Source organism: Coffea eugenioides, chromosome 6, assembly GCF_003713205.1.
Source record: "Coffea eugenioides isolate CCC68of chromosome 6, Ceug_1.0, whole genome shotgun sequence".
Taxonomy (NCBI): domain Eukaryota; kingdom Viridiplantae; phylum Streptophyta; class Magnoliopsida; order Gentianales; family Rubiaceae; genus Coffea; species Coffea eugenioides.
In genome coordinates, this window is record NC_040040.1 from 42,272,913 (window position 1) to 42,286,208 (window position 13,296).

The window sequence follows — 13,296 nt, forward strand, 5'->3', positions numbered from 1 at the left end:
AAATGCTGTCAGAGGGATTGTTTGGTTTTGCATGGAAATGTTGTGGTTGTAAGGCATTTTAGTCTTTTCACTTTGCTTCCTAACCTCTACTTAAATTCTCCATTCTAATCTTAAAACCAAAAATTATCCTCAAGTGTGATTTGAACGCCTAATTATACACTAGTATACTTAAACCATTTTTTTTTTATCGAATATTTATCGATTAACAATTTAATATTAAGGTTCCTAGTAATTCCTAACATTATTTAGCGATTAAATTAGTTATCAGAATTTCCAATTATTTATTCTCAAGAGATAGAGTTAGTCTAACTCGAAATTTATCAATTTAGTAATATAAAGTCAAATGAAATAATAATTTAATACAAGTGTGTCAGTTTGCACATAAAAATTATTTTTTTTTTACGCACTTATTGTGAAAACAAAGAAGGATAAGACTATAATTATCAAAATTTCATAACTTAGGAAAATTATATTAATTTTCACATAAACCTATTTTTACGTACTTAATTGCGAACAAGTAAAAGTAATGCTAGAAATTATTAAGGAATAAAAGAAATGCAAATGAAATATGCACTGGCTTATATATCTATTTTCAGGGTTCTCACAATCTCGATAAGCCATGAGAATAATATGATAAGTTTGATCTATTGAAGAGATCTTGCTTGGCCTACTCATGCAGTGGCGCCTTTATCGTTGTTCGGGCCCGGTGGGGGTTTGTAAGGTGGACGGACATGAGAAGTAAGTGGAGTTCTACGGATTGGAAATATCGACCCGGTTGACGGAGAGTTCTCACGGGAAGATATTCGAATGAAATTTGCAAAGAAGTGAAAATTAGTTCCTGAGAGCTACAATATCCTTGAATTGTTTCTGTTTACTTTTCTCGCTCAAATTATTATTTATTGCAATATTATTGCTTTACTTGTTAAATTGAGATTGTTACTTGAACAACGTGCCTGCATGTGTGTTCTTGGCCTCACGAGCGTTTCGCTCACCCTGTAGATTTATTTTCCTTAACAGGAAAGGATCTGAAGTGAATCTCGGAGAAATCCCTTTTGAATGTACTTTGGTATTAGGGTTTTCAATGTACTGGGTTAGACTCTTGATTATTGTATATTTTGGAATTTGATGTAACTTTTGAGAACTTGATGTAAGGATTGGATACTTGATGTATTTTGAAATCCGTGATGTAAGTTTGAATGTTATTTATGGGAGTGACCTCCCTTTCTCACTTATACCATCGTGATAGCTGGTATTTCATTAAGATTGAACGGGATTTGTCTTGAGTCCTGGCGAGAGTTGGGCAGATGTTCCGCGGATACCCTTTGGTTCACCTTAGGGAGAAATGGGGGCGTCACAGACTTGATATAGCGCTATTTGAAATCAAGTTCAATTCGATCGAGCTTGAAATTTTTACAAATCAAGTTTGATTTGTTAAGATTTCTGAGATGCTCATTAATCAAATAGCTCACAAATAATGCTATGAGTCGACTAGGGGTGTAAATGAGTCGAGTCATTTCAAGCAGTACTATGCTCGAGCTTGAGATCAAGCTTGAGATCAAGTTTGATGCGTCAAACTTGAGCATCTTCTCATGTTTGACGCATTTGGGTTCGACCAACCTCAAGCCTAATCGAGCTTGAACTCGAGTTCAATTAGAAAAGGAGGTATTTTGAAAATTTACAAGAACTTAATACTTGTTTAAGTAAAAATGATTAATACTCGACTCGTTTGGCTAAAGGAACCACTTGAGATCGACTCAAACTCGGTCAACGCCAAGTCAAGTTGATCGTTTGACCAATCAGCTCGCGAGCAATTCGCAAACTACTTAGGTCGTTCGCATCCCTACACAAAATAAGGTGCAAGGCTTTCTTGATTCTGTGAATGAATGAAACCCAAAAGACAAAAAAAAATTCCCAAGGCCAGAAAAACAAAGAAACATAGGAAAAAAATTAGAGATGGAAATTCGGAGGCTTTTTATTAACAATCTTATATTTTCTCTCTTACATCAATGAACCAAGGAGGAGCGATTTTATATAGACTATCAACTAACAAATCCTATTAGGACTAAACATACCAAATCGTACTAATAATCAAAACCACAACTAAACAATGAAATAAGTAGTTTTCTAAATAAAATAAACTAAAATAAAAGGATTTGGTTTAAATATCCTACATAAATTCATAAAAGTGATGTTATGTTCCAAAATTCTCAACTTTTCCGGATCTTTTTACATACTCAAATTTTGCCATTATCTTGCCAAGTAAAATGCTAATGATATTAAGAACTAATTCTGATCTTTTGTATTGAAACTTTATCATTTACTTGCTCAGTAAAATGCTAAGGATGTTAAGAACTAATTGTGATCTTTGAAGCGTATCACTAGTTCATATAAAACCACTACACTGCTTTGATTCTTCATACTTTACAAACTACTTTTACATAGTCGAACCTATTTGTTTAAGTTTTTTACTCTTTCCTGGGCCAATTTTCACTACATCCGCAATTATTGAGCCATACTTCGAGGACTTCTGTTTGTGAGGACCTCTTTTGCAATTTACCAACGTGGGATTCCGAACTTTTACCCACCATAGCCAAATCCCCCGTTCCCGCCACTTTCACAACCCCCCCCCCCGGCGCCCCAAACCACCCATAACACGCACCAAACAGCACAAAGCCCAAAATATAATATCGTCACCTCCATCTACTCTTCTCTGCAAAACCCAGAGGAAAAATGTTGTGGGTTGACAAGTACCGCCCAAAAACCCTAGACAAAGTTCTAGTTCATAAGGAAGTCGCTGAGAATCTCAAAAAGCTGGTAATTTGTTTGTCCGATTAAGCATTTTTGGCAATTAATCTGTGGTTTTTTCTTCTTAAATTGGATTGTTTTACTGTTATTGTATACTTCTAGGTTACAGAGCAAGATTGTCCGCATTTACTCTTCTATGGGCCATCTGGGTCAGGCAAAAAAACCCTAATTATGGCCCTCCTCCGCCAAATGTTTGGACCTAGCACCGATAAGGTGATTTTTTGGGCTTTTAGATTTTCTTTTAAAACTTTTAGATGTTAATTTCTGCTAATTTTAATTGGTTAATTGACTAATGTGAGTGCAGGTGAAAGTAGAAAATAAGACATGGAAAGTAGAGGTAAGATTTTAGTGCTTTGCTTTTTCATTTTTCTTTCCTTGTGTTCTCTGCTAAATCTCTCCACCTGCATATATACGTTTGATAAAAAAAAAAGCTTATGCCTTTTAATATTTTCTTTAGTATTTTTGGGAAGCAAAACTTAATAGCTTAGAAAATTTAGGTTCTTGGCATGTTCAAGGTTATAGGTAAGATCAGAACTTTTGGCATTTTAGTTTAATATAGCGAATGAAGATCTATGTAGTGATAAATTTACTTGCTTTTTAGTTTTTCTTACTAAACAGAATACAGTACTCAAGCTGATTGTATTATAGATGAGAATTAGGTAAGCAAAAATAAGATGGCAGATGAGGTACTTGATAGAAAGACTTGCATTTTATACGATTATCTGGTTTGGCAGGAGAAGGTTTTAGTCGAGTTTTACTGTTGCTTGTGTTTGCTTTTAATATTGCATTTGTCTGATTGATGAGAAAACTTCCAATGAATATAACTCCATTTGAGTTTTATTGGCTCATGTAGAATTGTTGAGTGGAATTTTACTCCTTGCAAACTTAAGTGGCCATTGATGATACATTTGTGTAGGCATTTAGATTTTGTGGCTTGATGCATTAGCTGTTCTCATTTGTTTTCTTTTTGATGGTTCACATTTTCAGGCAGGGACTCGTACACTTGATATAGAGCTTACAACAATGTTGAGCACCCATCATGTGGAAATGAATCCTGCTGATGCAGGATTTCGGGACAGATATGTTGTTCAGGAAATCATCAAAGAAATGGCAAAAAATAGGCCACTTGATGCTAAAGGAAAGAAGGGTTTCAAAGGTAAAATAGTTGTTTGGGCTTTTAAAGTTCGTTAATCCATGGACAGTTCTCAGAATTAGTTTAGAAGTCATGCTGATCCGTTGACTATTTTTGTTGCTAAAATGTTGAGGAAATACTATGAAGCCCGGATGATTGACTTACTAATTTTGTGATGAACCTTTTCCCATTTGTGATATTGGACCAGTTGATAGCATAATGATAATTTATGAACCAAAAATCCAGACAAAGGAAACTTAATGGAAGACAGATTTGAGGAATGTAAAAGAAGAATGGAAGTAAATGCATTCTGAATACTGAAGTGCTTGGTCATCCAAGGCATCTAAATAAATTTGTTGTATGCTTACAGAATGACCAAATAAGGAACACCAGTCAATCGGAAAGTGATGCCTAGAAACACGGATAGTTGTGTGTGAGTGTGTCTGCAAGTCTTTTTTCATGAATCCAAGCTTGAAAAAAGAAACCATAAAATTCATCTTATGTGCTAATGATAGTTAACAAATCAAATTTCTGCCTTTCTGTTTCTTCTTTGAAAGATTATATGAGCTTTTTATCTCTTTATGCTCATCATCATTAGGATTGGGGGTGCCGACCTTGCTATTAGTTTCATTGGCTCTTTTCTTTTGCAGTGACTGATTATAATATATATGAACTGTATTATTAGTTTCGCAGGCTTTTTATCTCTTTATGCTCATCATCATTAGGATTGGGGGTGCCGACCTTGCTATTAGTTTCATAGGCTCTTTTCTTTTGCAGTGACTGATTATAATATATATGAACTGTATTATTAGTTTCGCAGGCTTTTTATTTTCTGCAATGACTGGATATATTGTTTAAGTTTATGTGTGGCTTAGATGTTACGTTGCTTCAGCTTCTTTTAAAATGTTTACCTTTCTCCAGTTTTTTTTTTTCAATTTATTGGAAAACTGTTTTAGGCATTCTTGGTGCATTCTCAGTATGCATACCTCACCTTCTTGAATAAATCGAAAAGGTTATTGGCGCATGCCTTTCGCTTTGAGGCATAGCCAAACCTAATAGGAGGCAGTGATGTAACAGTTTCTGAATTGTTTGTAGAATATGAATATCTCAAATTCTTATTTCAGGATGTATAAGCATATTTTGTTGTCCCTTTTACTGGGATTTGATCAACTAAAGTTATTCAACAAATAAAATGCTAATTGACATTAAACCACCATCAGAATAAATACAAGCTGTGAACAAGCACAATGTTCACAGCTTTTTTCTTCTCCTTTTTTTTTTTTTTTTTTTTTTTTTTTTTTGCTTTTTCAGTTGCTCCAGTCACATGCTAGAATAAAGAACTAACTTCTAAATCTTGGCTCTGAACCTTTGGCCTTGGTGATCTAGAATTCTTGTGCAACTCTTGTTACTGGTTCATTGGTGTGCTCTCTTATTGTCCCTTATTTTTCTTCCATCTTCTCAAGCTAAAATCTTGTAATGAAAATTTGCATTGTTTATCATCATCATCATCATCTTATTGTTATCCTGTTATCTGTTATCATCACAGTCAGCTATTATTATTGCTCGGGCACTTTTTCGTGGATGACCATTGAGAATCTATATGTGTCCAATTACTCTTGCGAAGTTTCACAGGAGCTGACTCTGTATTGCTGGTTCTAAAGTAATGCTTAGCCTCTTGCTTTCACACTTTAAAAACAGCTTGGGGAGTGTGACATGTATTGGTCAAACATATAAACACATGGGTAGATAGCTTGGTGCTTCACAGATCATTCTATGTAATGTTGCTAGCACTGAACATTAACTTTTGCTTTTCTCCTTTTTTTTTGGTTGTTCTCCAGTATTGGTGCTTAATGAGGTTGACAGACTTTCTAGAGAAGCCCAGCACTCCCTTAGAAGGACAATGGAGAAGTATAGTTCATCGTGCCGTCTGATATTGTGCTGTAATAGTTCTTCAAAGGTTTCTGAAGCAGTTCGCTCTCGCTGCCTGAATGTTCGAATAAGTGCACCTACTGAAGACGAGGTTAGTGATGAATTGCTCTATTTTAATCAGAACAGCTTTTTTTGTGACACTGCTGTTTTCCTTCTTCTTTTTGGGCCTTTGGTTGGGGGGCGGGGTGGTGGGGGGGTTGTGTGTACTGAAGAAAGTAAAGTAGAAATTTTGGACCATTCAGCTCTGTTTTTTTCAGTTCATCCCTGTGAATAAATAATACCTGTACCATACTACTTTTGGTAGATTGTTTATTAACTAGGCTTGCCCGTTTCATAGCTTAAGTATGCAGTTATAGATGTTCTAAAGTGTAAGCTGCTTTTGAGAACCCATAAAATATAAATCTGAGTCAAAGTGGATTTATGGCCTGGCTGGGAAATTATCATAGTTTTTTTGTCCCTGGCTTGGCTTAACATATTGATTTGTGATTTTTACAAAGGGAGATGGATGTAAAGAATTGTGAAAAAATAAATTCATACTGATTGTTCATACATAAATTGCAATTAACATATTAAAGCAACTTGGTTTTCATCCTTGCTGTAAACAGGACAGCTTATTGTACTAGCAATGATATGATACCATAAAAGTAAAATTTTATATAGAAGCTTGATATGAGTAGAGAATAGATTAAGGACTGTAAAGGCCAAGGGTACAAGCTAGTATTCTATAAGCAATTTTGGGCCACAGCTTTAGTTGAGAGTCAAGTATGCTATTTTTGGCCATTGATAAATGGTTGTCAAGTTAATACCTAAAATGGTTTTTGGTTTTTCAGAAAGTTTGAAACAAAGTAAAGCTTTCATTATGCTAAGCAGCTTTTTAAATATCATTCATCTTCAAGCAGCTTTAGCTGAAGCAATTAGAACTGCTCCTAGCATTCGTGAACTATTGATTTTGTGACTCTGTGTTGGTTAAATCATTGTCAGTGGAAATAGTATAGTGATAATTGTGCATCAATTATCATAATATCCAATGAAATCAAATACAGCTAGCTTTGAAACTGAATGATGAATCACTTCTGTGCACAATCATAATGGCCGTTTGTTGCTTTCATTCTTTTTTTGGGTGTAAATTTTATAAAAGTATGATTGCGTGTTAGAAACTTAGTTTCCCTTTTCCCAGTTGGCAAAAAATTATCTTCCAGGATAATTCAAAGAGATAAATGATCTTCAAGATTATTTGGGATATTTAAAGAAAAAAACTACATCTATGGCCTGCTCATTATAATTGGAAGAACTAATTCCTACTTTTAGCCTTGTGTTATTTTCTGCAAGTTTTGTTGAATATTTACCTAATTTCAATGGCATATCACATGTAAGCATGATGTTTTTATATTGCTAAGTCTGGAGGTTGTAATATTTTCATTGACTTGCATTGCTTGCTGGCTTGAACCATCTTATTTGTCAATCATTTTTTTCTTTGTGGCTTAATCCTGTAGAATGCTACTATGAGTACAATAGTATTTATCTGGAATCTGGTTACATGCATGTGATTTTTAGAATTTCTTATTTCAATTCTTACACCCACTGTTTATTGGATGCAGATGGTCAGGGTGTTAGAATTTATTGGAAAGAAAGAAGGTTTGCAACTACCTCCAGGATTTGCTGCACGCATAGCTGAAAAATCAAACAGGAGTTTGAGGAGAGCAATATTGTTATTTGAGACTTGCCGTGTTCAACAGTTAAGCTCCAAAAACATCTGGATAATGTGAAGAAACTTCATGAAATATTGCATCAAACACCTGTGGAAAATATACTGAAAATTCATTACAATTCGTACCAAGCATTTTGATATATAATGTATTCTTATGATTTGGATTTGTACCAATTGTCATTTCTGGTGGTTTGTTTCTTTAGGTATCCTTTCACAAACAACCAGGCAATACCACCCATGGATTGGGAAGAGTACGTTTCAGAAATTGCATCAGACATAATGAAGGAGCAGAGCCCTAAAAGGTGTGCTGAAATTCCTGATTGTTGCCTATGTTTTATTTGAATTTTTTTCTTTGAATTTTTTGGAGTGTGGTTTATTTAAATTCCCTTTGCTGGGATTGATTAATTGTTTGCGGGAACGTTGTGATTTTTTTCATCTTGTTGGAATAAGAAATAAGAACATCAGGGAAAAGTAAGCCTATGAGTAGAAAAGAGATTTTCATTTATTTATTGGAATTGGAAGAGGTAAAATAGGTGGAGAAGAGGTAAAATTGGTGGAAAAGAGGTTCAGATTTTTGGGTGGTACAACAATATGTTTTAGATCTCTTCGGATAATATGGAAGATAAAAGTGGAACATAGAGGATTAAAGATCTTGATGGAGAATGGAGATAAACAAGGTGAACCAAGAGAACAGGGGAGAGTTTAACAGAAACTGAAGAAGGGGTAAACGACACGAATTGCAAGAGGAGGGGAGATCATGAAGCATCAGTTGTATAATAGTAGACCAGAGGCTTAGTTTTCTACAGCGTAACGGTTACCTAGACTTTTACCCACAAGGAGTAAATGGGGAATCATTGTGATTATAATGGCAGTATCTGGGTTACTATCTCCATATTAAGTTTTTAATAAACTTTTAAAATTATTGCCGCTTTTATTTGGCTTTCAATGGAAGTCAAACTTTGCTATCATCGTCATCAGAGTTGAATATACAAAATTCGACATTGCTTTAATAGTGTGACCAAGTTTGAATTGTAACATTTGGGAACTGAAGTCAAGGTTGTAGTTATCAAATTCTCTAGTAATTAGGAAAATAATAATGAAAAATATAACCACAGGCCCAAGTGATTTTCTTCTCCGCTTTGCTGCGACATGCTTCAGATGTTCCTCCTTCTTGACCTGCTCACACAAGAGAGCTGAAAACTCCTCTCTGGTCCTCCATCTTTTCATGTTAAAGAGACGGTCAAAAGGACCTGGAAGTCTGTGCCTCATCCTAATTATGCCAAACTGCTCCTTTTCTGTTTACTGGAGTACATATATAATGTGCCCTTTCTGCCTCCAAGAACTGAAATGTGCCCTTTCAGCCTCAAAGAACATGATTTTAATTGCAAGTCCATGGTTATCTTGTGGCCAATTGCATGTTTTTCAAGTCCAAGAGATGATAAAAAGGACTTTTAAATTTGTTTCCATGAGCAGAAGCGTAGAAGAAAGAGAGACTGCAACTCCTTGTGTTGAAGCACAGAAGAAAACCTTTTTTGTTTGGTTATGAATTACTAAAAAAAAAGTCAAAGGTTGTCTTTTCTAAGTTTGACTTCAACTTTGACTTTAAAAGTCAATACATTTAATTCGTTTTGGAGATTGAATAAACACTTTTGTTTGCTTTAAAATTGATCAGAAGCCTAATAAAATATATGTCTTAACCATTAATTCTATTTGTTCCTAAAAATGTAATACAGGTGATTAGTTGTAAGGGAAAAGAATGACTACATCAAACTGAAGATCTTATTCATGCTTTGTCCTTTCACATACAGAAATAACTCTCTATTGAACATGAGCAATAAATTAAGGTGTCTGTGTTTTCTAAATATGTTAGTCCTTACTTGCAAGTGTGCAAAATAAGACACCACCGCACACGTCTGACTCTTTTGTGGCATTGCCATAGACACATACCTGTATGGACATCTGTACCTGAGTTCATCTAACACAGCTGCCTAGAATCTGAACCAGATTAAACATGTTTCCATTCCCTTTACTGATTTTCTGGAGTTCCAGATCTCCTGACAATTGAAAAGCATGTATGTTTTACAACTGTGAAATCAACACATAGAAACAGATTTCAGCTAGAAGTATTGACTAGTTATATCCTAATTGGGGGTAGAAAGCAATTTATAACTGTCTTCATGGTACTTGCTTGAAGTTGAACCAAATTACTAATATGTGGTATGTATTCACTTCTCTAGAACCATTTATGGACTGCATAATCTGTTCTAAGGATATTGGAGCATTACACTTTTATGTCTTAGATACTTACTTGACTTCTGATTACTCTTTCCTTGTGGTTTAAAATAGAAAAGTATATCTTGTAGCTTCTAAAAGAGAACTATGTATTAGCATTGATGATCCTAAATTTGGTTGAAAAAAATGAAAAATGAAAAATGAACAAAAAAATCAACTTAACATTTATATATGCTAGTTGCTATATTGGAACTTCAGCTGTAATGTGCAGTCAGGCAAAGTACAAGGGTTTGAGGTGCCCATGACTTTGAGATGCTTCTATGGATGACTTCTCCTAAATCTTGGAGTATGAAAAATGTTTCAATGTGAACATCCTGCTCCTAATGGATCTTTAAATAGCATGCAATATCACCAAAAGATTAGAAATACTATCAAAAAATTGTCTAAAAGTGAGCATCCTGCTTCTGTTGGATCTTTGGAGTGCATGCGTTTTCACCAAAGGATGAGGAATGCTTTTATGCCTACTTATGATTTTCTTTCTTTAAAGCTTCAACTTTGGAGTCTCTAATCTGTTGGATAAAATCCATTGCTTTTTCTCCACTGCAGGTAGTAGGGTAAAGGGATTTATAGCTGGCATGATGATTATGAAATGTTTATTGTTGAGATTGGTTTGATTTTGTTTGCCACTATGTGTTCAGAAACTTTTGTGTTAATGGGACATCACTTGTCTCTAGATTGTTCCAGGTTCGAGGAAAGTTGTATGAGCTTCTGACCAATTGCATCCCCCCTGAGATCATATTAAAGGTCTTCCTCATTTTCCCTGATGCTCTAAATTTCCCTCTTACTGGTTAGTAATTTTTACCGAATGTGTTAATATGTTTTTGATTTCAGAGACTGCTTTATGAACTCTTGAAGAAACTAGATTCTGAACTGAAGCATGAAGTCTCGTACTGGGCGGCATACTATGTAAGTGCATTTTATTGTCGAAAATTGTTTTTTTTTCCCTTTAATTTTTTGTTGACAAATGCTGTTGAATCATTTGAGTAGGGTCTACGCCAGATGTTTGCATTTGCCAACCGACTTGATGTGGAACTTATCTCCCTTTCTGTATATGCACTTGTGTCTATTATACACATGTAACACATACATTTATGTATGTACATACATCTATTCATGTATTACATTTATCATTCTTAGTGAACAAAGTTTTTCTTTTCTGTTTCTTTCTGTGTTTTGCTGTTTGGTCATTACTCTATGGTCTCCAGCCTCGGGAGTTAAAAGTTAGTATTTTCACAGCATGACCTTGTGCCATTGTGTGCACCATGTTCTTGTGCTAATTAGAAATTTTGGTTAGCCAACACTATTTTTTATTTATGAACTGATACCAGTTATTATTCGCCAAGCTTTTTATTTAGAAAAAACATCCAATCTATGTGAGGCTAACAGGAGTGCTTGTTTGCTGAGAATATTTTACAACTCGAGAGGACTAATGAGAAGTGCTTTAGAAAGGATTGAACAAGTTCTTCACAAAGAAACTCAGGAAACTTTTGTAGTTTGCTCAAAAACTCTGCAAATTTATTTTATTTGTCATTATCGTGATTTATTTATTCATTTTTGTTCTTTTTGGGCAGGAGCATCGGATGTGCCTTGGACAGAAGGCAATATTTCATCTTGAAGGTACAATACTTGCCAGAATCTGTCTATTCATCTGCATGTATAAGAAAACACTAGTCCACATACTCTGGAATGCCTCATTATAAAAATTTATTTATATATACTTGTTTTTGCTGCTTGGAATGCAATTGAGTCCTACTTCCTGTTTTCTGAAATGCGCACTCTAGGGAAATGAGTTAATTTGTCTGATTAGTTTTGTTGGCCTGTTGCATGTATGTTAAATTGTCACTATGATTAAGTGACTTAAAAGACACATTATCAGTATTTAGTGGACTATCCATGCTGTGGCCTTTTTGTTTGGCTAAGAGACTTTTTTACATGCTGGTAAGTTTGAAATTCTGGCTTAATTACTTTTTCTTAACTATCACATATCGAGTTAACATAGAATTATCTGTTGTTAGCAGGTTTCTCAGTGGTTGTCTTTTCTGTTAATCAGTAGGAACTCTTTAAGGTGTTTTGCTGTTGTTCATGTCCAAGCCTTGTCTACTAAAACCATCCTAAAGGCATAAGATGACCAGCAATTCTTATTTAGAAAATCATGAACTCTCCTTTTTCCTACTACTGGAAAAAGTTTTGAGTTTTCTTCCTTGTATTGTTCAAAATGCACATGCTGTTTGCATCAGCTTAATTTCTCAGCATAAATTTATGCAGGGTTTTAAAAATTTTCTTTTAAAGGGCTCAGAAACTAAAGCTCCTTGCTTTTGCTACTAATTTCCCGTAAAGAGCTGCGTTATAGAGATTATGCTTGTGTTTCTTGGAAAGTAAATTTACTGGTTTTCCATTTGTTGTGCGTACATAACTGATCCAGTTATGCTTGTTATGTTATCAAGTGCAAGCTAGTAAGACATCTGTGATGTAGGTCGTTTGCATGTTTTGTACTGCGTTAGGCGTTTGAATGAGTACCATTCTCATTGGTTTTCTTATTCACGTTGCAGCATTTGTGGCCAAGTTCATGAGCATTTACAAGGGTTTCCTCATTTCAACATTTGGCTAAAGGAGATCAATGCTGAATTTGTTAGCTTCAACTTTCAAAGATAAATCTTTCTTCGTTCAAATGCTTTGCAGCGATGAAGTTTCAAGTAACGTATGTCTTGGGACTAGTCAGTGGTCACTAGTGTCGAATTCTAGGCGGCAGAATGAACCTGGCTTGGGATGGTCAGATATTATTATTACTTGTGTAGTTACATCTACGCGCTCTCATTTTCTTGTACATATATGGTTATTCTGATATTGTGTTTGCATTTGCACCGTAGAATCAAGTTAAGCTGTGATGAATTCCTTGTGTACGCGTTGCTGCTTCGATATCGCAACTCACTTGAGACTTATTAATAACCAGTGTCATGGAAGTTATTAAACTTGATCCGATAAGGAATCTAGCAAAGGGATTAGATCACTGGTTCAATTAGTGACGCGCTGATTGAACCGGTGAGTATTAATTTAATATTTATAAATATAAATAGTAATTTTAATACACATAAAATATATAATAAAGTGCTTTTCGACACTAATTATTATACTTAGAAAGATATATAATAAATATATAGATATTAATAGAAGATTTAATTTTATTTTCTCATACTTTTAAATAAATAAATAATATAGTCAAGTATAAAACAAAATTTATATCGCTTGTTTTAAAAAATATAGCATTATTTTTTTTTTATTATTTAAAAACAAAGCAATTTTCTAACTAATTAAATATTGTCAGTTTAAAAGTTAAAACATTAATTGTGTAATAAAAAAATAAACAAGTTTATTAAAAAAATTTAATTATCAAATAAAAATTAAATAAGTGGTAAAGTCTGTATATATTTAA

The 13,296-nt window shown here is 34.3% G+C and overlaps 1 protein-coding gene across 1 annotated transcript; it reads left to right on the forward strand.

Annotated features, from left to right (window-relative positions):
* Nucleotides 1-2,639: 2,639 nt before the first annotated feature.
* Nucleotides 2,640-12,809, forward strand: LOC113775189 (replication factor C subunit 3). Its single transcript, XM_027319959.1, has 11 exons — nucleotides 2,640-2,814; nucleotides 2,908-3,018; nucleotides 3,110-3,142; nucleotides 3,793-3,961; nucleotides 5,776-5,957; nucleotides 7,465-7,601; nucleotides 7,778-7,876; nucleotides 10,541-10,610; nucleotides 10,698-10,772; nucleotides 11,438-11,483; nucleotides 12,416-12,809. Exons 1-11 carry the CDS (start codon nucleotides 2,731-2,733, stop codon nucleotides 12,472-12,474), a joined length of 1,065 nt encoding a protein of 354 aa, XP_027175760.1. The 5' UTR covers nucleotides 2,640-2,730; the 3' UTR covers nucleotides 12,475-12,809.
* The last annotated feature ends 487 nt before the right edge of the window (nucleotides 12,810-13,296 follow it).